This window comes from Castanea sativa, chromosome 9, assembly GCF_040712315.1.
Source record: "Castanea sativa cultivar Marrone di Chiusa Pesio chromosome 9, ASM4071231v1".
Taxonomy (NCBI): Eukaryota; Viridiplantae; Streptophyta; class Magnoliopsida; order Fagales; family Fagaceae; genus Castanea; species Castanea sativa.
The window spans coordinates 8,616,373-8,642,847 of record NC_134021.1 but is presented as its reverse complement, the minus strand read 5'-3'; the positions used below and the strand labels follow the sequence as shown (position 1 = coordinate 8,642,847).

The following is a 26,475-nucleotide window of genomic DNA, read 5'->3' as shown; positions in this document are numbered from 1 at the left end:
AAGTGTACAGAGGCTGCAACTTGCAATACACTGTAGTCCAATTCAATTCTTCAGATTCACATAAAAGCATTGTCCTCACCTGACTAGAGTATTCACTACTCACTAAGCCTCTGACTTTGTGAAGTTTTTCCAGAGCTGGTGGTAATGGCAATGTACAAAACATATATAAAAGCATTGTCCTCAATTTAAATGATGAAACAAGGGTTCATCATATCCCCTACGAGGACCTGATTTAACACAGTGAAATTATGATGGGTGCTCTATAATTTTCTAAAACAAACTATTTAAGGGGTCCACTATTTTTTATTAAACTTGAATGCACATCCTTGAGTAAAAAAAAGTTCAGTCAATTAAAGAACCAAGCAAGATGAATATGATAATGTTAAAGAACTATGTGATGAGGGATAACAAGCCATCCAAAGTTTCTCTTTGTAGCATTTACATGTAAATGTACATGTCTGGCTTACACAAATTAATTAACACTTGACATGCATAAGTTTAACACAGATGGATGACATGACACATCTCCTATGTATATATGGATGGTCTTCTCTTTATATTGGGCATAATTTACTGAAAATTAGTGCTTCTTAATGATATAAATGCTTCCTTCAAGATGTATCAACCACTTCTGATCCATTTACAGTCCAAGTTCTACAAACTGAAATTTTGTCTTGTGGACCACCAAACCACTTCTGAAAACGCCAGTGTTGCACAGTAGTCTGCCATCATGTGATTTGGCCTACTTGTCCACATATAGAAAAACTGTATCGGCAAGGGCAAAGGACCATTCATCATGTTACCCCTTTTGTCATTGATGGTTATTTTTTGCATCAAATATGTACGTACGTATCATCTCTTAGGGTAGGTAAATTTTATAATTGCGCTGAATCCACGTCCTGTTGGAGAAATGATACATATATCTATGCATGACATACTTTTTCCTTTCTCATATTAAAAGCCAACAAAGATAAATCATCTCCTGACATCCTCTTCGAAGGAATTTACTCTCTAAAGTTTGGAGAGTCACCCCTGCAATTGTGTTTCCAACAGATTAGCCATTAAAGAACTTTTCTTTTTTCCCCTCAAGCTGCAGTGGTTCCCAGGGAGGGAACTACTAATATAGTCTTAAGGGAACCATGCCCTTCCAAGTCTTTATTTATTTTTTATTTTTAAGAAAATATTATATATAGATATTAGATACATATATTTTAAATTTTAAGTCAAAAAGTTATACTTCGCACCCCAAATTAAACATTAATCTACATAACCCTAAAAATAAATTGGTCACCCTACCAATTTCTGTGGCTAGTGGCGCCTCCCCAAAACAAAATTCTACTTTTAATAAGAAATCCCCAAGTACTACTAGTATCAATTTGTTTGGCTTAAAAAAATCAAATGATTGTGTTGACTTTTTTTGGGGGCTCAAATTCGAATGATAATGTGACACTTAGGCTGTTTTCTACTTGGGAATCAAAAGTTAAAAGTTTGAAATTTTATTTGAATGTTTCTACCTTTACCTAAACGTTTGGATATTTCTTCTTAATAAACAACACGCTAGAAGATTATTAGACATGTTAGAGTATAATATAATATTGAGCAACTGAGTTAATGTGGTTCGAACTTTTGTTTGTGTTTGAGTTTTATATATATAAATATATATATATATATATATATTTAATTTGAAAATAATAGTTATATTTTTATATTATACATTATATTTATTTGATCTATAAACTATGATTCAACTATAATATATATATATATATATATATATTTGATAACATAAAGAATTTTTATAAAGAAAAGCCCTTCTAACTCGCTTTTAACTAATAAAATCTACGAATAACTGACCTCACTTGTTAGATTCAGTTGGCAAGTAATCTAGAGACATTCATACCAAACAAGCTAAGTGAGGATATTCGACAATAATATTTTACTTTTTGAGTTATGAATATTGTCAAAACTAGATTTCACAACAAATTGGAATGATTTTCTAATAGAAACTTTCATTTTGTATATTAAACGAATATTATTATAAAATTTGTAAAACCAATTATAATGGTTTTAGAGGAATTTAAAAAAGAAAATCTAAATCTAATTTGACATATGGTTAAATGCAAATTATTATTATTAATATATATATATATTTGAATATATAGTAATTTAGTTTTTAATTTTAGTATATTTTTAATTTTGAATGATAAAAATATTTATTTGGTTTACGCTTTGACCTGAAATGTAAAATCCTAGCTTTCTCTATGGTATTTGTAGAATTATTGCCTGTATATTGTAAGCTATAGCTAACCATTTATTTGAATAAAATAATGAGATCTTTCTTATAAGGTGGTATCTCCTACTTTCGTCACATAATAGTGAGCCTTTCACAACATGAGAGCCCCCACCACCATATACAACTCACCAACTCACATGTTGTGAAAGCCCATTTGAGGTCATTTTTCCTCTCTAGACATGCTCTGAGATATCATTTTTCTAACCCACCCCCCTCCCTCACACACACGGCCACGAGAAGGTGTGGGAGATGTGCGTTACATATGTATACGATACTTTTTTCCTCAGACAAACCCAAGTTCACCCGCTTGAGAGCTCACTATTTATAGGGTACGGACCAGCCTGGAGCCTCGTGGCATGGACAAGATGATCACTGCCTCCAAGGATGTAATCAACAAGATGGATGTCCTACACAGCCACTACACACCCCCATTTTTCCATTATTTTACTTTATTTCCTCTACCACTCTCTCAAATGGTTCGACCGAAAATGGAATAGGGGGACAACTTTGGTTGCCTTTTGTTATGAATTGGTTTTGGTTTTGTTCTTTGGGTTTAAATTTGGTTTGGATTTTGATCTGTGTATGATTTAAATTGAGATATCTAGTATCAATTGGTAGCGGCAAAATCTGACACGACCCGCGAACCCGATGCGACTAATTTATTTATAAACAGATTCGTTAAACGGATTTGAATTGACACAATTAACTCGTTTAATAAACGGGTTGAATTTGTGTTTAACAGCGAACTCGTCTGACCTGTTTAGCTTATTAAGTTATAAGTTTTTTTTATATATATATTATTGCTTAAGTTATAGTTGTTTTTATATGTTTATTACTATATTTATAGTTGTAATTGTATTTTAATTTTAGACATGAAATTTGATAAAAATTATATAGATTAAGTATGACCTATTAATCAAATAGTTTATTAAACGAGTTTTTTATATTGATTTTTACATGACTTGTAAATTAAACAGGTTAAATGTGTCGAGTATGAATTAACCCATATACCCGAATACTCATGACTTGACACAACACTAACCCAAACCCGCAAACACAAATTGCCACCCTGTTTCTTCTATCTATTCTTGAGGGTGACGGTTACTGGGTTTAGATATCGGTTTAGGTGTTAATTATGGCGGTTCTAGCTGGTATAATGCTGAGTGAGTGTATATTTAAATGAAAATAGTATAAATAAATAGTATTTAAATAAAACTGAAAAAGAATATAGAGCCTTTTTTTCTTGTTGATAATTTGCAATTTTATTCCAAAACAACCCCAGAGGGCTACACAGAAGAGCCTAGAACAAAGGCTTGCTCGGAGCTAAATACCTCAGAAAGAACAGCGGGGGCTGAGCCCAAAACAAAACAATTGGCTAGTCTATTATTAAGAGACCAGGAAGCCAGTACATGGGCTGCCATGTTAGCTTCTCTTAGGGTCCACTTGAATTCTAAAGAATGAACCATGGGAGCTAAAGACAGAGTATCAGCAGTTATCACCTCAATTCTCCATCGAGGCCTAGAGCTTGAATCTAAAATATGGCTTCAACTAGAGATTTCTTGAAGTCAAAAAAGTGATCAACTGGAGATAATGAGTGTTTAGTTAGAGGAAAAAAAGAAATTGGCCAAACTACTGAAGATGGTCTTTACATAAAATTCCCAGCAACCATTCAAAAAGCCCAATATGGGTAGCAGCCTAGCACTTGGTGCACAGTAGTAAAACACACAATTCTTTGCAATAATAAACACCTCTGTGGAATCTTTCATTACAAGCTTATTATAACTACTAAAAAAAAACAGCCAACAATTCCTTGAATATGTATTGCATACCAAACTGCTTTGCTTCCAAGGGCTACAGTTTTATTCAGAATAACATTAGATTTCGAAAAGCTCATATAAGTTTAGCAAGAGCACACTAGCACCTAGCGGTTACTTCTGGGCAAATGCTAAAGCTAAGTTTCACACATTCACCTCAACCCACCCACCATGAATAATGTGCAAGTACTCAGATGTCATAAGACTCATAACAGCAACAATTGCAAATTCACACGGTAGTAATATCCTCCCCCCGAAGAAAAACAAAACAGCAATCAGCAGGTTTCAATTTTGTGTAAAAACGGTTAAACGCCAAAATTGACTAAATAACTTAACATCTTCAACAACCAGGTGCCAGGCATACAATAAAAAGACAGGGAAAGATGATTGCAACAAGATCAAACAATTCTTACACAGCATTCAAAAATGAAAGATTCTACTGACTGTTACTCCATGAAAAGAAAATACGAACAAAACAGTGGCTCAGCGCTTTCCACCACCACCTCCAAGCTTAGGACCCTTTGGTGCAGCTCCCTTGGGATTGCTACCCTTACCCTGAGACTTCTGTGTTTTGGCAACTACTTCTGCCTTCTTTGCCTTCTTTTCATCCTTTGTTTTCTTGATCCTTTCCTTAATTTCACTGCAAAATACATTCAATCAGTATGTCAAAATCTCCTTGTAATCCATATATAATAGTCAGCAAACAAATCCTACATATACAAAACTTTGTGGGTAAGGAAACACTAAAAGAACAATTAGGATGTTCACAAGATTTAACACGAATCACATAACAATAGAAAATATATCATAAAATGAAAAAACTGTCAATCCATCAGTAGAAAATACAAGAAAACACACCGGAGAGCAGCTTCCCTAGCAGCATCACGAACTTCTGGCTTCTCAGCTCTCCTCTTCTGGATAATCTCTAAGGTGGCACCAACGATGGACCTAGAGTAGGGCTTCTTGGCAGCACGTCGCCTCTTCTTCACAGCCTCTTGAGCAATATCCTAAGTGTGTCAAGACCATGGGCACAGTCAATCAATTTGGGCAAATATATCATAAGGTTGTCAACAATTTGGAATACGAAGCAATATATATTATCTCGCTTAGAAGCAATAGCGGTGCAAGAGTTCTCAAGCAATAGCGGTACACATCTCATTAAAGCTAAGTTATTGGAAACGGGCAAAACTTGTCCAATCCAACCAATTAATTTCAACATTGTGGTTGCATTCACCAATAAAGCACAAAATGTATTATCATCTCTCAAGGACAACTAAATTCAACCATATGGTGCACCTAAGCAATTATGGGTGTGTTTGTATAAGCCATTGGAAAACTATGTTTTGAGTTTAAAATGTGCGTTTGTTAAAATAAAAAAAAAAAACTATGAGAAATTGTGGTTGCAAAACAAGTTTTGGGTTTTAATAATGCTCTTTTAATCTCCCAAAACGCCTAACCAAAAGGACCCTACACCTAAGTTTTGGCCATAAGCAAATACCGACCAAAGTGCAAGACATAATCTTCAAATCATATACAAAATTCAAAAAGGTTTCACACCTTCTTATGTTGCTTTCTGTACATGGCGGTCCAGGTAAGCTTCGATGGCTTCAATTTGTTGTGGAAGTACCTCTTGCATTTTGAATTGAGAAACAGAAACACCTAATGAAAAATTTGAAAGACAGAACAAAAAAAACCCACCACATTGTCAACATATCAATAAATGATAAATAAATAAATAAACCCCCAAATCAACTCTCTTCAAAAACGAGAGACAGAACCTTAAATCATTAAAATACCTGAGAATCAGAGCGGATAAACCTAATGCCTCTACCAGGGTATATCTTGGATCCACTGAAACGACACAGTTCCGTCCTGATATTCATTTTTCCAAAAATCGTCGTATATATTAATCGTTAGATTTGAACAGCGTATCAAAACAACAACTTTAAACATTATTATCTTTGATTCAGAGAAACACGAGCTTTATTCTATGTTTGGATTAAGATTAATAAGCATGAACAAAATGAAAAAAAAGTCATTTCGACTTTGAGATCCTAGTTTTGATTTAGCTAGAGAGAGAGAGAGAAAGAGAGGAACGTACTTGAGAACCATGGCTGCTGGTTTGGTTGCTTAGCTGCGCGCCTTACCTTTGATTGCAGAGAATGAGAAAGAGAAAGAGAGAGAGAAACCCTAGAAAGCTGAATTGATGAAAACGCGGTATATGTATATCAGGAAAGGATAATAAATAGCCCTTCTATTTAAAAATAACTACGAAAATGCCACTTTGATGAGGGGCTCTATTGCTAGGCCCAACTTTAGCCCAAAATTCAGATCAATATAGTTAAAGCCCGTTTCGAGTTCTCAGCCAATCAGCTCGTCCTTTGTTTTGGATGGATCCTATTGCTCAACCCAATTTGTCGCATGGAGGATAGTGTTGCAAAGAAACCCTAAAATATTTTAAGTGCCTTTTTTTTTTGGGCTTTACGTTTGATGTTTGTGATGGTTACTCACCCATGATGGATGGGGTTACCCGTTAACCGACACAGGCCAAGTCACATTTGTGTAATCTCACCTTAGCAATTCTCACATAGATCCAATCATTTTAATATTTCACTTGATGACAAGCTTATGTTAACTAGCTCGATATTCCTTTCAAGAAAAAAAAAAAAAAAAAAAACCTAGCTCGATATTTTTAGTACTTCATGTAAAATATAAAGCTTGTCCATGCATTTGGATTATTTTTTTCAATGTAATTTAAACAAGCTCTATAACCAATTCCAAGAGGTATCCAATTCATTCGAAGACCATGTCTTATAAAGCAAAGATTATTAATTCGAACCTTTTCTTCCCACTACTTGTATTAGTGCTATTAATTTTATTTTATTGTTATTGATTTTTGTTGATGGTCATTTTCGTGACAAAATTTCTACAAGCCTGATTCGGCTAAGCCCAACTTTCTTGTGGGCCCAATTTATGTATTATAATTTATTTCATTATTTTTATCCTAACCTAAGTCATTTCATTATTTTAATCTTGACCCAAGCCCATGTGACATAAGGAGAATTTGAGAGAGTGTGCTTTCGAGAGTATGAGTCAGGAATGGAGCTAGAATTTGGAGTTAAGGGAGATAGTTATGTTGTTGGCTCTAACCTCTGACTCTTTTGCTACTTAGTAGCTAAGGTTTTTTTTTTGTTTGGTCTTTGATGAGCACGTCTACTAATGGGCGAGAACAAAATTATTTTGTTTAACATTTTTTAAAGATCCAGATTGTTTGTTTTTGGTGAAATTAGTTGATTAGGATTAATTATTTTTAGTTTTGCTATTAGTAATTTTTGTTGTTGGACTAATTTTTGTGGGCTTTGTATATTTTGTTTTAGAATTTAGATCTATAAAATTTTGTATTGCCTTTAAAAGGAAGAAGATACTTGAGCTACAAACTTTTTTACAAATTGCTAATATAGTGAGTGGTTATTAGTAAGTGAACAAAAAATGTAAATGGTGGGTCTAGATACGACTAGTAAGAATTTTTTACCTCAATGGTTTGTAAAAACGTTGTAGAAAAGTTTAGGGCTATAACATTACTCTTAAAATAACCAATGATATTTGTTAAGAGGGGCAAATAATAATTTTATATAACAAAATTGCTAAAATTAGTACCCCTCTCTCTCTCTCTATATGTGTGTGTGTGTGTGTGTGAATTTTTTAATTAAAAAAAAATTTTGAGGAGGACATTGCTCCCCAAAGTCCAAGAGTGTCTTCGTCCCTATTATGAGTAGATTTTTCTTTAGGCCTTTTGCATCAACCCATGTCGCGCGTGTTATAAAAGTGGGATGGAGATACGTACAACACCTAAGGCTTATGGAAAAAGTTTGATACTTGAAATTTTCACCCAATTAGATGCTTCTAGCTCCTATTGTATATGGCTAAACATTCTAACCAACCCATTTTAGCCCCTAAAGCTTAGCTGATCTTGCATGCTAGACATCACTAAGAACAACTACCCAATGCTCTAAATTAGCTATGAAAGAGAAACCAATGACCCTAGGTCAAAATTTTTCCCAAATTATGCTAAAAGGCATTTTGCTTTGTCCAAACAAAAGTCAATTGAAAATTACTCTTTACCTAGCATTTTAGGGGTCCAAAGCCTCTTTTATTGCTCAACATCAATCACTAAGAGCACTTAAAGCTCAATATGCTCCTCATTCATATCAAATAAGGTCAATCACGTTTCGCCCTTAAAACCTTAACTTCATAACAAAAGCCCATTCAGGCATCAATGAGTCGCATGATTATGAGGGATAAGGGATGAAATTAGTGATAACAAGGAGTCTTTTCTCTTTCCCTCATCACCTCTTTCAAATTGTATGTGAGAGGCAGTTCAAGATTAATGAATTTTGCATATTCTTCCACCTTTTGTTGTTTAATACTTTGATTTCATTCTTGTGATACACCATTAACCTCTATTCACTAAATATTAAAATACTGGGTTTGACTCTCTCAAATTAATTTCACTTTGAATAACCTAAGGAGAGTTTTAGGCTCGTGCTATTATTTTAACCTTGTCACAAAAATGTTCCTAACAATTTCACAATATAACTAATCTAGTGATAATTTAAAAATTGCATACTATAACTTATTCATAATGAAATTGAATTGTAAAATGTTAGGTTAAGTTTACTTAGTTAACATCCTTTTTTAATATATATATATATATATATATATATATATATATATATATATGTTAATGTAACAAATTGTTTATAGATACAAAAGAATTTCACAGTTGTCAATGTAACAAATTGTTTATAGGTACAAAAGAATTTCACAGTTGTCAATGTAACAAATTGTTAATGATAATTAAAAAAAATGACATTAGTAGTAGGCCAAATAAAAACTAATATCTCATTAAAAAAAAATTGTGAATTTTTTGGTGTGTATAATAATATTAAGCAGGCAAATAAATGATTACACAGCTATACGGATCTATCAAATCAATCAATTGAGTGGAAACTAGAAAAACATATTCCTTTCCCCACAAATGGGTTGAAAGTGGAAGAAAGTCTTCACTTTTCAAAAAAAAAAAAAAAAAAACTATTTAAAAAACAAAAAAAAAAAATGTTAAGAGACTTTTTCGGTCATTTATTAATAAATTATTTTAAAAAAGTTTTAATATCATGATAAATATAAAAAGTTGTAAAAATATTAATCAATTTTTTGTCTAATTTTTTCATAATAAGGTACTAAAAACATTTTATAATTCACAACATTTAAATTTTTTTTTTTTAAAAAAAGGCAGACTAAAAAGTTTGTGGCAATGTGTAAGTAGTAGACTAAGTTAGTTGTGCTCATTGACACTGAGGATGATGATGACACCTCACTAATCAAAAAGATTTAATTGTGTTTCAACCAAAAAAAAAAAACAGACAGGACAGGATCCACAACAATCCACATCCATTCCCTTCTGCACAAACTAAGAGAAAATCAAAATCTCTCTCTCTCTTTCTCTTCAAAAACTTCACGTTCATCCAAAAATCTAAACCAAAAATCACTCTTTCTTTTTGAAGATTTTTGGGCCAAACACCACAAAATCAAACCCTAGTGCAGAGAAATTTTTTGGAATGGATGAGAAGAATCAGAAGCAGAAGCAGCAAAAGCAATAGTAGCAGCAACATCAATCACTAAGAGAACTTAAAACTCAATATAAATGCTCCTCATTCATATCAAAAAAGGTCAATCACGTTTTACCCTTTAAACCTTAACTTCACAACAAAAGCCCATTCAGGTATCAATGAGTCACATGACTATGAGACATAAGGGATGAAATTAGTGATAACAAAGAGTCTTTTGTATGTGAGAGGCAGTTCAGATTAATGCATTTTGCATATTCTTCTACCTTTTGTTGTTTAGTATTTTGATTTCATTCTTGTGATACACCATTAACCTATATTCTCTAAATATTAAAATATTGGGTTTGACTCTCTCAAATTAATCGCACTTTGAAAAACCTAAGGAGAGTTTTAGGAACATGCTATTATTTCAACCTTGTCACAAAAATACTCCTGACAATTTCACAATATGACTAACATAGTGATAATTAAAAAATTGCATACTATAAGTCATTCTTAATGAAATAGAATTGTAAAATGTTAGGTTAAGTTTACTTAGTTAAAATTCTTTTTTACTATATATATATTAATGTAACAAATTGTTTATAGGTACAAAAAATTTCACAAGTTGTCAATATAACAAATTGTTAATAATAATTAAAAAATTGATATTAGTAGTAGGCAAATAAAAACTAATATGTCATTGAAAAAACAAAATTGTGAATTTTTTGGTATGTATAATAATATTGAGCAGGCAAATAAATGATTACACATCTATACGGATCTATCAAATCAGTCAATTGAGTGGAAACTAGAAACACATATTCCTTTCCCCACAAAATGGGTTGAAAGTGGAAGAAATCTTCACTTTTCAATAAAATAAAATAAAATAAAATAAAACTATTTAAACAACAAAAGAAATGTTAAGATTCGGTCATTTATTAATAAATTATTTAAAAAAAAATTTAATATCATCGTAAATATACAAAGTTGTAAAAAAAAAATCAATTTTTTTATTTAAAATTTTCCATAAAAGGTACTAAAATTTTCCATAATTCACAGCATTAAAAAAAAAAAAGAAAAAGAAAAAAGATTGTGGCAATGTGTAAGTAGTAGACCAAGTTAGTTGTGCTCATTAACACTGAGGACGATGATGACACCTCACTAAACAAAAAGATTTAACTGTGTTTAAACCAAAAAAAAAAAAAAAACAGACAGGACAGGATCCACAACAATCCACATCCATTCCCTTCTGCACAAACTAAGAGAAAATCGAAATCTCTCTCTCTTTCTCTTCAAAACTTCACGTTCATCCAAAAATCACTCTTTCTTTTTGAAGATTTTTGGGCCAAACACCAAAAAAAAAAAAAAAAAAAACCCTAGTGCAGAGAAATTTTTTGGAATGGATGAGAAGAATCAGAAGCAGAAGCAGCAAAAGCAGCAGCAGCAGAAGCAGCAGCAGCAGCAGTGTTGTTCATCTGAGGATCGGAGCGACAGCAGCGAGTACACGTCGGAGGACGAAGGAACGGAGGATTACAGACGAGGAGGCTACCACGCTGTTCGAATCGGCGATACTTTTAAGAATGGGCGCTACGTTGTTCAATCGAAGCTCGGTTGGGGCCACTTTTCTACCGTCTGGCTCGCCTGGGACACCCAATTCTCTGTACCATTCTCTCTCTCTCTCTCGTTTTTGTTTTCTGGGTTTTTCTTTTTTTGATTGAATGTAGAATGTGAAAAAAAAAAGAGAGCGTTTTGAGCATTGGGTGTGAAATTGTGATTGAAATGTGTATGAGGATTATTAGTGTTTTTTGTTGTTGTTGTTGAATATATATAAATATATATTATCCGTTTATGGATTGTGCTAAGAAAAGTTGAAGTGTTTGATTTAATAAAATGATTGGTTAATGATTATTGCAAATTGGGGGCAGAGATATGTGGCACTGAAAGTGCAAAAGAGTGCTCAACATTACACGGAGGCGGCGATGGATGAGATAACCATCTTGCAGCAGATTGCTGAGGGTGACCCAGATGATAAAAAATGTGTGGTGAAGCTGTTGGATCATTTTAAGCATTCGGGTCCCAATGGGCAGCATGTTTGTATGGTTTTTGAGTACTTGGGGGATAATCTTTTGACCCTTATTAAATATAGCGATTACCGGGGTTTGCCAATTCATAGGGTGAAGGAGATCTGTTATCATGTTTTGGTGGGATTGGATTACTTGCATAGACAGCTCTCAATTATACACACCGATTTGAAACCAGAAAATATACTGCTCATGTCAACGATAGACCCTTCGAAGGATCCTAGAAAGTCCGGTGTTCCTCTCATTCTTCCGAATAGTAAGGATAAGGCTGGATTGGAGTCTGGGGTTGCAAAGGAAATTAGGAAATTAAATGGGGATTTGACTAGGAACCAGAAGAAAAAGATTCGAAGAAAGGCTAAGCGAGCGGCTCAGGGATGTGTGGAGAATGAGGTTGCTTTGGAAGATGAAGCAGATGCAGAATCATCTGGTGCTGTAGAGTCTTCTCCTAATGCGAATGTGAATGTGGGTTCTGTAGAAGACCATCCTACTAGTTCTGTCAATACAAATAGATTATCTGATGCTGATGGAACAAAGGGCGCCAAACTAGAACATCAGTGTAGTAAGAGAGGAAGCCGCTCCACTAGGCAGAAATTGTTGGCATCAGCGGACCTCAAGTGCAAGTTGGTTGACTTTGGGAATGCATGTTGGACATACAAACAGTTCACAAATGACATCCAGACAAGACAATATAGGTGTCCAGAGGTGATCCTTGGATCTAAGTATTCTACTTCAGCTGATCTTTGGTCCTTTGCTTGCATTTGTTTTGAGCTTGCAACGGGTGATGTACTCTTTGACCCTCATAGCGGTGACAACTTTGATAGGGATGAGGTATGGAAGTTATTCACTTGTTTACTTTTTTTTTTTTTAATTACTTTTTGTGCTAAAGATATGGTCCCTGCCTTTGTTTTCTCTCCCTAGAAATCAACGTAATTTGAAAACGAATAATCAATCTTCAAATTTCTGTGTTAATTTTATTTCTGCTACTATTTATATTCAATTACTAATGGATGGATAGTTATGCAACATTAGGAGTTCAATTATACAGTTTGCATGCTACTCTAATGGTTGTTCCATTTGCAATTATACCTTTAGAAACATAGGGCTAGAGACCATTGTGCATAAGATTCTAGCATTACATTTGTGCTCCACTCAAATTGTGAACTCTGCAAGTAATAAAACGTACTAGATATCTTCCTCAATAAAAGAACATTGAAATAATGATGTTATTTAAAAATAAAGCTCAGTCTAGAGTTTCAATTACAGAATACATGCTGATGCATTGTAGAATAACTTAACATGATTAGTGATTTTATCATGTGGTTATGCTAGACAAGAATAACAGTACTATAGAAATAATGCATTTGCAACATGCTACTAACCATAATAACAACCTGCCTATGAGCTTTGAGTTCTGGCTGAATTGGCACCGCTCCCCCTTGTAAGAGAAAGGAGGAGGGTGAGTTCACAAATTCAAGACCTACCAAAAAAGGAAAAAAGTAATAACAACCTGCTAATATCAACAAATTCCAACCCAATCAGTGTCAACTCTAATGAAGTTGACTTTATCTAGTACTTCATGCTAATTCAAACCAGGAGCTCATGTATTTTTTCCAACTTAGACCCAGTTAGGGACGGACAAGGTACATGGTTTACTTTTTATTTTTAATTTTATATTATGTGTACACATAGTCGTGCTCTTGTAGGTTTGGAATCGATACAAGTTATTCTAAATCTTGTACTGTTCCGAGCACAAATGTAAATAGAGTAATAGACGCATTTCTCCAATGCTAGCTATCAGAAATAATATGATTTCTCAGGAGCCTATTATATTATAGTCACACTTATAACTCTAATTTATTAGTCTATTTTGTTTTATTTAAGCACATGAGCAAGAATATCCAGTAGTTTGATTACCAACTATGATCACTGTCATAAAAATACAAGTTTATATAGGGAAAAAAAATCAAGATTACCAATTCCCACAACATGGGAAAGTTGGTTCAGTTGCTCTCTTGTTGCCTAGAGCAAGCCTTCACAAGGTTTGGTTACCAGCGTCCACCAACTACGCTATGTTCGGTTGGAATGAAGAGGGAAAGAAAGAAAGGAGAGGAGAGAATGGAGGAAGGGAAGGGAAAGGGAGAATCTCCATTCCCTATGGGCCCGCTATTTTGTTTCCTCCCAAATTGAGAGAAAATGGAGGGAAGAGGAGAGAAAAAATAGTGTCTTGATATTTTATTTTTTGTGCAAACCGGTCTCCATATTCTCTAACACAAGCAAACACCTCGGGGAATTAAACTTGTTCCTTCTATTCCCTTCCCTTCCTCTTGCCTTTCCTTTTTTTCCCCCCTTTTATGTTTCCTCCCCCTATTGAATTAAACATAGCGTTAGGGTAATCTAAGTAGTTAATCCCTGTTAAATGTGAAAGATGTTTTGTAGTAGTAGTCGATATTAATGTGCTAGATGTTCAGGGACATCTTCTAGCCCTTGATTTTTACCTCCATCGAGTTTCGTGGTGTATATCTGCCATCATATTCAAATTCCTACTTATGATTTTATAAACAACGCAGATTCTTAAATCTGGAGGGCTTTTGTGAACCCTGGTGCTTTTGCACGATAATGGTCATCCCAACGATAGTATTATTTATAATTTTGTACCATAAAGTGTTATATAAAAAAAAAAGCACTATTAAGTGTTATATACTTATATGGAGTATACTAACTCTTGTGAATGAAATGCAGTTAGTAAATCCCAATGGAATAATTCTTTTGATCCTCTTGAATAGGATAACTGATACAATGTGAGATTTGAAGCAAACAATGCTTAATGAAATTTTCAAACATTACTGTCTAACAGCCTTAAAAAGTCTCACAATTTTAAAATCAGTTGCTTGTATGACTGATGTATTTAACTTGGTTTGATTGTTGCTTGGGATCTGTATATGACTAAGATATATTCCACTGAGTTCAGCATATGCTAGATTTGGAAATTTTATCTAAGTGTTATGAACCTAATTATAAAAGTAGTAAAGTTTTCTTCAAATGTTTGGAATTTGGTACCACATTGTGTGATGTGGATTATTTGGAGGGAGAGAAATAATTGCATATTTGAAGATTCAGTGCTTTCTGAGGATAAGCTCTTAGAGTTTTTTGCGATCACTTTGTTTGATTGGTCTCATTTGTGGGGTTTTACTTCTTCAAAATCCATTCCGCTGTTTTTAGATTCACTTTTTATTTGTACATAAGTTGTTTTGTTTTCCTTTGTTGCTTGTACATATTTCCTTCATTTACTTCATCTCTTTGATGGAGTAGCTTCTTTTTAATACAAATTTTTCTTACCTATCAAAAAAAAAAAAAAAAAGTGGTAAAGTTCAACCTACCTTTACTGTCACTGTTGTTCTATCAGTCATGTAATCAGATGTGCCAGTTGTTATAGATGCTGCTTAAATAAGATAAAAGCTATCTAATATTTTATAAACTCTAAAATATATTAGCTCTGTATGCTGCCATCTGTTGTTAATGAACTAACTGATAAATATACATATTACATTTGCCAAAGGTCTTTGGACTAAATGGCATTGCCTGATGAACAAGTGTGAAGTGTGATGCCTTGGGTTCAGTCTAGTATGGACTTTTTAGCTATTTATGGAATTCACGTACAAATTGATGAACATAAATGTGAGCTGACAAATAATGCTGCTGCTGTATTCTTTAGTAATTATTATCATATAAATATCTGGAACTACAGTTGTCAATCATTTAATATATTAGAAATCCTAAGCTGAAAGTATTATTTTAAGACCTCTGCAAACCCAACTTGCCAAAGTATTTAGCTGAAATGAGATAATATTTCTAGGAGGGAACAAAGCTCGTTTTATCAAGCACTGAATCTTTACAATCCACTATAGTGCATAATCTAATGAGAACATGAATAATCTTTGTTTTCATTTTTCTAGGATGGCTTATGTTTTTTTAAGCGTCACTTTTTTAGGTACAAATTATTTGTAGTCCACTAATTTTTTAAGCAAAATAAGCCAATTAATATAAGATAATCCAAACAAGTGAAGACACTTGGTCACAATAGGCAATGAGTCAACATGTTTGCTTTATCCTGAAGGATCTGGGCATTTGGTTTGAGTTTCCTTAGAATTGACCGTTGTAATTCTTTGGGCTGTTCTTTCCACATATAAAAGTGGAAAGCAAGAAACTTCTGGGTGACTTTTACATGTCTTTCTACTGTAGATTTAGGCTTTCTTAAGTTTGTGCTGTGGATAAGTATGTAGTTTAAGCATTCAAGTGTAAAAAAATTTCAATGCTTTAATGGGTTAAGCATTCACATAAGTCATATCTAATATGAATGATTTTTTAATACTTTTCTTCAATTGTTTTAGGACCACTTAGCTTTAATGATGGAGCTTCTTGGAATGATGCCGCGCAAGGTGAGGAAGTTATCTTTCCCACGATTTAAGAAGTTCACTTTGTGAGATACTTGTGCCTCACTTCTAATATGCCAACAATTGTCCTCAGATTGCTTTAGGTGGCCGCTATTCCCGGGATTTCTTCAATAGATATGGCGATCTAAGGCATATTCGTCGGTTGCGTTTTTGGCCGTTGAACAAGGTGCTTGTAGAGAAGTACGATTTCAGTGAGCAAGATGCAGCTGACATGACTAACTTCCTGGTCCCAATCCTTGATTTTGTTCCTGAGATGCGGCCCACTGCAGGTCAGTGCCTTCTTCATCCATGGATCAATGCAGGACCTCATCTTTTAGAGCCATCTATGCCTTCTAATCAAAGCCAAGCAGCAGAAAGTGTGGTTTCTGAGAAAAATAAGAAGGAGAAGGATGAGAGGGAAGCAATGGAGGTTGGAATGGGAAACATTGTCCTCAATTCAGATTCTAAACCAATCAAAGATTCCCCATCCAGCAGTAACCCTTCCAAGGGAGCCGCTAGTAGTTCATCTAGATAGGACTGTGGCACATTTTTCTTACTGAACCTACATCATCATCATCTTCCGAACAGTATTATTTGATAGCTGCTGCATTCTTGTGAGGCATGATTGATTCCCTTGTTTTGGTTTGCATATTTGTTTTGTGAAGGAGCATGGGGTGGATGGCATTAGCATTTGGTTCTTACAACGGCAGAGAAGCTTGAGCGAAGCAATAGCTTAAAACAAAATAGATGCTCTGATTCTGAGAAAATTCTCTTTGAAGCACATTTATTGGACAATGAGTGTACACCTTGGCATACAATGAGACACGTGGCCATTGTTACGACTGAATTGTTCATGAACATTTTCATTTGAATCATTTCAATTTGATTCATGTACTGGATTGAATTTCTTGATGTTGAAACTATCGATATATATATATATTATTCAAATCCTATAGATTTTCCCGAGCATATACGGTTGTTGGCTTCTCAGATTTCTCTGGATATATATTTTTTTTAAATTGCTTTTTCACTAATACATACTTGGGAAAAAATGGCATTACCTGCATTATGAGCTGCTCGCTTGATATAAATGAGGTGTTTCTGGAGTTTAGAAATAGATGGGCTTTCTAGGACCCATGCTTTCTACATTTTGCGGTAAGGTCTTTCAATTTCATTAGGCTGGCGCAACAAAAAGGAGGCAGGTGCTGGTCTCATGGGGAAGACTTCTTATTATTATTTAATTTGATACTTACAGCAGAGGAAGGGGATTCAAACCCTGAATGTTTCCATCAGAGATGTTATCCTATTGAGTTACAAGCCTCTTGACACATTTTCTTAGTTACTTTGTGCTGATTTTGTAGTATTCCTCAAATATTTCCTAATTTATACCCGTGAGTTGAATATTCTCATTACAATAGTGATTTTGTTAAATTTTCATCAATTTAATCTGTCTTGATCATCATCAAGGTGGCCTCACTTTTTAATTTGCCGTCCAACAAAAAACTTGCCCTTCCAAAACAATCATTAAGGATTGTAACAGGTGGGTCAGGTTTTATCAATTACAACTTTTTTATTTATTTATTTATTTTTGTTGAAGCAATCAATTATAACTATTAAAGACGCCAAAATTAATAATCTTCAATAGGCTTAAGAAAAAAATGTCGTTGTCTGGTGGCAAGTAAACTTCAAAGCTTTCTATTTCTAACAATCGTCCTTTGTGCTTGAGATATTTATTATCTGGGAATGGTTGTTGAAGTCTTATAATGAAAGTTCTGACTTATGAGTTATCCCATTCCCATACTCATGGCACAAGACAACTACAATACAATCGAAAAACCAGCCTTGTCCTAGGTTGATGTAATCTATCGATCTCATTACCTACTCTTTGTGTGAGAGGTCATAGTTAAGTAATGGATTAGCTCTCTCCTACACCAAATTCCAAATATATGTTCACTTATCTGCTAAGATTTTCTATATGAAAATGAGTCTAATTTCCAAATATATTTTACATTATCTCCATCTTTTGTCCCTGTTCTCACTACTTTTGCCAGTCCCATGTGGGATTGGCAGCTTCTTGTCATACGGATAATAATTTTAGTAATACACACTTTGTTATAATTGAAACTACGGATTTTTTAAATAGTAATAGACAGTCATTTAAAGTCTATTGTATATAACAGTTATGACAAAATATATGTGAAAATGCATGGCACTATAATAATTCCCGTGCAAAACCTTCTAAGCCCCATGTGAGGTAGAAAAAACAGAAAAGAAAAGCAAAAGCTAACAAAACATAAAAGATTCCCTTCGGTAAGGGTCCGTTTGGTTGGAAAGATAAAAAAGTGAGAGAATAAAAAAATAAAGGAAAGATAGAAAAGTGGGAGGACAGAAAAGGTTTTAGTTTTCTTCATTTGTGTTTGGTTGAGAGGGTGGAAAAGTGAAGATATGGAAAATCTTTTGATTTGATTGAAAATAAGGCTTGTATAAATTTACCATCATGTTCTTAAATTAAACAAAAAATACTATATTATACTTTAAAAAAAAAATTGTGTATAGATGAAAGTGGACATTTTAAAAAATAGCATAAAAAATCATCCAAAAGTGTTTTTTTTAAATAATAAAAATAAAAATTAAGAAAAAAAGAAGGAAAAGAAGAAGAATCCACACCCAACAAAACCAAAGAAAGAAAAAAGAAAAAAAGAAAAAATTCAGTGTTACATAGGAAAAGTCAAAAGAAAAAAGAAGTCAAAAACGTTAAAAGAGGCAGGGCAGTTTTGTCTAAATATTTTTCTCACTTTTCACTTTAATTTTCTCTCAAATTTAGAGAGATTGTATTTTCTCTCAAATTTGTATTTTTCTCCACCACTTTTTTCTCCCCCTACCCCTCTCCCTCGCCCTCCCAACCAAACACCCTTCCCACTCATTTTCTCTTTTATTTTATACTCTTTTTTTCATCATCCACTAACCAAATATACCTAAAGGATCCGAGCTATTTTATCCAATCAAATGGATAGATTTTAATTGAATTCATGGGATAACAGCCACGCCTGTGATGTATGACAAAACAAAAACGACCAAGGTAAATGTACCCCATTTATCACATGTTAATACTTTTCAGTGAATAGTTTTTTAACGTATTTGTAGCCATCGGAGAGCTCCAAATTGAGCACCTACCTACCATCAATCATCCATTGTGCGTGGCAAAAGCAAAACCAAGTACAGCTCTCAAAGTAAGAGAATCTTTCGTATCAAACTATTATTGGAGTTTGGAGGAAAGCAAGGGGTAGGTGAATTATTGCAATTCTACCTTGAAAGCTTAGCAAATACTATGGACCTACAATTAATATTAATATTATTATTATTCTTAGTTAAGACTTTAAAATTGAAAATTAAAAATTCTACTTAGATTAGATTTGAGTAAAAATTTATCTTATATATATATATATATATATATATATATATAAGACTTTTTAATACTAACTAACTTGATCACTAAATTCAACGGTACCTTTAATCGTTATTCATTTTCTTTCTCTCTCTTTTTGATTAGAGACCAAATTGGTTAATTTTAAAAAATTTTGGACTTATTTGTCATTAACCCAAATCTCAAAAGTGTTAATCGTATTTTATCCTTTAAAAACTTTTATATTTTTCTACATTAAATAGTAATTGCATTGTATAATGGTTAGGACAATTGCATGATTTTCCAGATCCAAATCCTAGCAAATATAATTTTGCAAATGGTTAGCAATAATAATAATAATAATAATAATGATCATATATAATCATTTTGCAAACATTATCTAAGAAAGTAATTCCATTAAATACATTGCATAAATCTGAATGGGAAAATTAAATGCACTAATTGAATAAGTAACAGAGGAGCTATGTAGGTGGAACTGTTAGCCAGTAGCTAACACACAACACAGCCTGCCTAATCCACACCACACAAAGCAGACCTTTATTGCTTCATAACAATCTTTCAGGTTTTATTTTCCTTTGGAGGGGGATGGAGTTTGGTCAACTAGGTGTTGGCCAACTCACCCCACTGCCTTTGCAACTATTTTTCCTTAGCACTACCAATATTGTATGGTTGCCATTGTCAACAATCACTGGCTGCTGCAGAACCCTAAAAATCCCATGAACTCATGGTTGTGTATCATTTCAATGCTAGTCTCAATACCAATGACCCCTGAGAATATTTTCACCAAAAAAAAAAAAAAGCTTGTTAATTAGCCACATATATTTTAAAAAATAAACAAAAACTCAAAAAGAAAATGCAATTGAAATACAATTTTAGGTCTAAGGGATGTATTATACCCATTGTGATTGCGCTAGCAAAGATAACACCAGAGAGAACAAATACAATAATTGATGCTCTCTTAAGAAATGTGATTATTTTTCTTATTATAAACTGTCCCCAAAATCCAGCCAAAATAGACACTGCTGTGAGGTATAAAGCTGAAACAAAAAAATATTAATGTGGTAAATGCTAAGAGCTAGGAATGATTAATCAAACAAAATAATTGGTTTTAATACACTTTGGAAATAAAAAAAATCAAAGAAAGGATATATGAATTGAAGGGTATACCATAAGGAATAGGGAACCTCTTGAGAAGATAGAACTCCACCACAGATAAGGATGAGGAGAACATCATGACAAATGTGGCTGTCGCACTTGCAACCTATTGAAAAAAACAAAAAACAAAAAAACAAAAGAATTGCTCTTTAAATTTCAAGGAAAAATTACCTTGCAGTTTGTTTGTGTGTGTGTATATATATATATATTAACATTTTTGCATGATTTAGCTAAAACTTGAAAATAGTGGGTACACTTTCGCAGTCATAGTAAAAAGGAAAATGCTTAATACATACTAGTCTCATCATAAGCGCTTTGCGCGTGCAATGAAACCTTTTTTTAGCAAAAAAAAAAAAATCTGTGTTTTTATTTTATATATATAATTTTTATATTGAAAATCTAATTTATAGGTGGATAAAGCAATTTGAATAACAGGAAAGTGATCCTATTTTTTAGGCAATGTTTTAGTCGGAGTTAAATTTATATTTTTACCGAATTATCATTTAGCTTGTCTCTACTTAAACATAAGAGTATAGGAAACATAGGGGTGTAGGGGCATTTTTTAACTAAAAAATGAGGAATCCAAACATGAGAAGCCCCTTAAATAATAATATAGATAAAGATTAAGGATTGGAGGAAGATAGTGTATCATCTCTCACTTTACTGTTGAAAGTAACAAAAGAATACAATAATGTTTAAAAAATTACACTATTTTTACAGCATTAAATATATGGCACATTTTAAGAGTAGTGTGCAATAAATAAAAATGATGTTAACATCAAAATGATATTACACCGATTTTTCAACTTTTACCATCTCATGGAATTGTGAAAAAGATATATATATATATATATATATATATATATATATATATATATATATATATATATATATATATTTCTATCTAACATTGTTCAATTAAGTGCAAGTTTGTAATAAAAAAAACTTAACTATTTATAATAAAAAATAATTGCATTTTTAAATTAAGAGTCCTTTAGTTTAATAACATTATTTAGTCTCTTATAGGAGGAGAATTAATGTCCACATATCTATTTCTCCACTTGTTGCAATATATATTTGAATAAAACTAATTGAGTTATAAAAAAAATGTTTTTATCAATTTTCACCACATAATGTCTTTTTTTTAAAAGCTAATCCAATCTCAAGTCAATATTACAAAAGAGCCGTATTTTGAGAATTGAGCTTTCCTGCCTAATCACATCATTTTGACTTTGGATCCAATGAAAAGGTGCAAGTAAAAGGAATAGTATATGGTGCACTTTTTTGAATAATTTAAAAAGTTTGCGGCTAGTTCCTCAGTGCATTGAACCCATTAGGGTATTTATTGGACTTTTTTTTTTTTGGTAAGTGGATATCTATTGGACTTAATCCTTACCCTCCAAGAATATGAATTTGTTGTGTTTAATGCTTTTTAAGCCCTAGAACTAAAAGGCACTACAATTTTATTGTGACAGATAGTCTTTTAATCAAGGCCATGCTGCCATGATTAAAAGTGGGTTGTACTCTTTAATTTGTAATCTAAAAGTAGTTGGTTATCAAAAAAAATATAATCTAAAAGCAGTTAGTACACCCATAACTAGGACCGGCTATATGGATGTACCATTATATATATATACATATATATATATATATATATATATATACACACACACACACACATATATAGAAAAATGCTTAGTTTATATTGTAATTGTAATATAAACTTACATGATAGATACAAAAAATGATAAAGATTGTACACATTTAAAAGTGTATAAGAATCTCAAAATAAATAAATAAAGTGTATAACATTTGCCATTTTTGCAAATGCAAATAGCATTTGCCACATTTTTTGTTTTGTTTATAAGAGCATTCATATTAGCTTGTGCAAAAAAATTCATCTACTTTAACATGATAACTTACTTTTACTATTTTACATACTTTTCAAAACGCCATATGTCACATATCTATTTTACGTTATATTACATTAAAATATCATTTTTCCTTATTTTTTAAAATTGTTTCTCTTTTTTCTTATACAATAACCACTATTTACTCTCTCTTCAACCTCTGAATATGCAAGTAAAGAATAAAAAACTACATGTAAAGTGAATAGTATTAGTATAAATTTACATGGTTACTACAATAACGTTGCAAATTTACACATTTTTAACTGGATTAACGTAGGTAATTTTGGGAATTAAATGTATAAAATTGATACATTTTTTCTATATTGCATGATATGATGCAAATGATAGGGTAATGTAAACATATAATAGTAGATATATTTATATATACCTGGGGGATGACACCAATTTCTAGAAGAAGTGGACCTAGAATGAATCCACCACCAGAACCAAGTAGACCACCAACAGTGCCTCCTAAAATACCGCATAGTGAACAGAACGCAATGTGCATTGCAGTCCATCCTATGGAAGCCTCACAAATCGATTCTGTGTTGCCTATGCTCATCCTCTTCTTGTGTTCTTTATACAACTTAACTGATTCATATCCAAACACTCCAAGTGCAATGGGGAACTAAAACAAAGACAACAACAATAATTAAATGTGAGGGTGACCTAACGACAGAAAAGAGTTCTTTACCAAAAAAAAAAAAATAGACAGAAAAGAGTTAAAAAAAAAAGAGTACGTCAAGTGGGCTCAGTGATATTGATAATTTGATATATGTATCTACCTGTAAGCAGAATAGCACCCAATACCAGACACTGCATACCTCCACATCATTCTGAAAAAATAAAATTAAAAATTGAGATATATAAAAAATATGCAATCAAAGAGAGAAAGATACCTACAGAGAGTAGCTGGAATCTCATGGAGCCCATCTGCCTGTGAGAGAGGCAGGTTTCATGTGTTTAATTGTGGGGGCCTGCTTTCGAGAGGCAGGTCTCATGCATAGGCGCATGAGAGATTTTTCTAGAGAGAGAGAGAGAGAGAGAGAGAGAGAGAGAGAGAGAGAGAGAGAGAGAGAGAGAGACTTGCCTTGATGATCTGCAAGGCTAGGAAAGCAATCCATACAAGTACTAGCACCCAAATCCACTTCCACCTAAGGTTAGAACATAGTATTTGCTGAAATATAGAGCATTTTTCAGTTAACCTATATTTGGATTAGATTAATTCTCAATAAATAAATAAATATATATATATATACACACATTTGATAAATCAGAAAATATTTTATTAAACAAGGCCACTTCATGATACAAGCAAAATGAAGTAGCTAAAAACAAAATATATATAGAAAAACAAACCGTACAAATAAGCTGTTCATAAACAAATAAGCTAAGAAGCTTTTGAAACCAAGCTAATTCAAAGGCAACTCATCATGAAGAGTGAGAAACTTGGAAGCTTATGAAGTAACATGTTACTCACCATTTGAGATTTCTCCTCTCTAGGTACCAATGGGTCATACTCTGTATCAATCAGAACTGCAGTTATCCCCAAAAAAAAAACGGTAAAATTTACTTGACTACTACATAATAATTTATGAAATAAAAATAAAAATGTATGCTTGTGTATGTGCTATCTTACGATCCCCGCGAGAGTTAACCAAAGCTTCTTGCTGTCTGGCCATTTCTTTCTGCAAATTTTTTTCTTTCCATATTAATTAATTTGAAACAAGCAAATTTTATAGAAAAGGTTGTGGCATATATTATTATTATTTTTTGGTTAAAGGCATATATTAAATTACAATTCATAGAACCCAACCTTAAAAATAGTCTCTTCCTTCCACATCTCGATTGCCTTGCAGAAAGACCTCGATGAGGTACCTATATAATCATGAAAATTATAAACAAAGGAGAGAGAGAGAGAGAGAGAGAGAGATCTGTCAGCAGGAACATATAGTAACGTGCAGTAAAGAACTTTTTTTTTTTTTTTTTTCTACAAAACTGTAAGAAAGTGGTATAAAGATAAAAAGAATTTGGGTAATTTTTAACTGACCCAAGAAGAGAATAATGATGAGGACAGTGATGAGCCAGTAGGGGAAGACAACGCTAAGAGCCACGCCAATAGTGATGCCTAGCATAAGCATGGGCTGGAAGAGAAGGGCAAGATCATAATCTAGGATTGGCACTTCCTTTGTTGGATGTGGAACTCTTAGATTGTACCAAACTGATGATGCTGATGCCCCCATTATCATACCTGCAACCATTTCAGATATGAAAACAACCTCAACTTCAATACAAATACCAGTATTACATTACTACAAAAAGAAAAAAGAACTACTATTCAATTGGTTTAAAGTTCAAATAAAAAGTGGTAAATTTGTCAGCAAATTTCAATTTCCTTCTTTAAAGTAGTCATTTCTATGAATCAAATGGAATAAGCAAAAAATGTTCTGACTTTTGAGTCCACCTCACTTCGGCTAAGTTTGAGCCCACTTTTTAGCGTCTTGCCTTCTTCTAGCTATTTGCCTTCACTATATTTCTAAACCTTTTAAGTTAAAACTTATCTCTCAGAAAAAAAAAAGCTACATAACTTATAAGAATATGAATCTGAGAGAGATGACAAGGAAGAGATCAAATATGACATATATATTACATTTAGAAAGCGCAGCAGCAGACTTGGTATCAAAGCCAACAATCAAAGTAAGCATGGGAACAAAAATGCCTCCTCCTCCTACTCCACCAACAGTTCCACATGCTGATCCCAGAAATCCTATCACAGTTGCCAACACAAGTCTCCAACTGAACTCTAATTCCTGCATCAAAAAATTCAAAAATCCAATAAGCAAATACCAATAATTCTCTCATATAAACAACTAAACAAACATACATACCTACACACATTCAAACATGTACTATAACTATATCAACAAAAGGAACAGGCTTAGAGAGAGACATACGGGCCAAACAGTATCAGTACTACTGCTGGAGACATATGAAGAATACTGCAATAGAGTTGAGTTTGATGAAGAAGATAGAAGGTTTTTGTTGGGGCTATAACCACTAACATCGCTGAGGAATAGGACAGAAAGAACAGCCACAGAGAAACCTGTTAGGAGATAGAGCACCAACCCCTTTGTGGCCATTGGTGTCATTCTTCCCTCTTGGAACTATCAAAACTCTCTTTTTCCTCAATACCCAGATACGCTATTTTCTGATTTTAACGAGCAATTATATACACAAGAACAAAATATACTGCTGTATTTATTATATATGTAAATATTTTGCTGAGACAGTGAGAGAGAAGACAGAAAGAGAGAGAGAGAGAGAGAGAGAGAGAGAGAGAAGAGTTATAGCCGCTATAGAGCACAAGAGGGACACCTCCCTCACATGCATCATGGACACAAGAGGGTAAAGCCAGGTCAGAGAATACAGAGAAAAGGGGGTTACCATATCAGACAATATGTGAAACGTTGCAACGTGAGATTAATTTTTTTTATTTATGGGAACGTGAGATTAATTGGTGGTAACTCTTTAGAGAATATTCTGCCAAAATTAAAGTTCTTTATAAAATAAACAACCATTTTTAGGTATCATAATTCCAGAATCAATTAATCGTATAATGTAATAGGTCGTAAATTCAAATTCTATATATATATATAAAAGGCAATATTGTAAACTGTTAAAAATGTTAATAATAGCTCAATATAAAATTAATGTTTTTAACAACAACAATAATAATAATAATAATAATAATAATTTTTC

The 26,475-nt window shown here is 33.0% G+C and overlaps 3 protein-coding genes across 4 annotated transcripts; 1 reads left to right on the top strand and 2 right to left on the bottom strand.

The window, feature by feature from the left end:
• Positions 1 to 4,396: 4,396 nt before the first annotated feature.
• LOC142610672 (large ribosomal subunit protein eL24-like) lies at positions 4,397 to 6,323 on the bottom strand. 2 transcript variants are annotated; one of them, XM_075782554.1, is made up of 5 exons: positions 6,209 to 6,323; positions 5,904 to 5,979; positions 5,665 to 5,766; positions 4,966 to 5,114; positions 4,397 to 4,747 (listed from the first exon to the last, which is right to left on the bottom strand). In XM_075782554.1, exons 1-5 carry the CDS (start codon positions 6,217 to 6,219, stop codon positions 4,591 to 4,593), a joined length of 495 nt encoding a protein of 164 aa, XP_075638669.1. In that variant the 5' UTR covers positions 6,220 to 6,323; the 3' UTR covers positions 4,397 to 4,590. The 2 variants fall into 2 exon arrangements, with proteins under 2 accessions (XP_075638669.1, XP_075638670.1); XM_075782555.1 differs by lacking the exon at positions 6,209 to 6,323 and having other exon boundaries at positions 5,904 to 5,990.
• A 4,527-nt stretch (positions 6,324 to 10,850) lies between these two features.
• On the top strand, positions 10,851 to 17,196 carry LOC142610638 (uncharacterized). Its single transcript, XM_075782506.1, has 4 exons — positions 10,851 to 11,376; positions 11,642 to 12,625; positions 16,186 to 16,233; positions 16,322 to 17,196. Exons 1-4 carry the CDS (start codon positions 11,116 to 11,118, stop codon positions 16,760 to 16,762), a joined length of 1,734 nt encoding a protein of 577 aa, XP_075638621.1. The 5' UTR covers positions 10,851 to 11,115; the 3' UTR covers positions 16,763 to 17,196.
• A 2,794-nt stretch (positions 17,197 to 19,990) lies between these two features.
• Positions 19,991 to 26,068, bottom strand: LOC142608620 (sulfite exporter TauE/SafE family protein 4). Its single transcript, XM_075780313.1, has 12 exons — positions 25,671 to 26,068; positions 25,367 to 25,526; positions 24,767 to 24,967; positions 24,533 to 24,594; positions 24,356 to 24,404; positions 24,197 to 24,252; positions 23,807 to 23,893; positions 23,502 to 23,552; positions 23,105 to 23,344; positions 20,819 to 20,912; positions 20,548 to 20,688; positions 19,991 to 20,419 (listed from the first exon to the last, which is right to left on the bottom strand). Exons 1-12 carry the CDS (start codon positions 25,863 to 25,865, stop codon positions 20,337 to 20,339), a joined length of 1,419 nt encoding a protein of 472 aa, XP_075636428.1. The 5' UTR covers positions 25,866 to 26,068; the 3' UTR covers positions 19,991 to 20,336.
• Between the last annotated feature and the right edge of the window lie 407 nt (positions 26,069 to 26,475).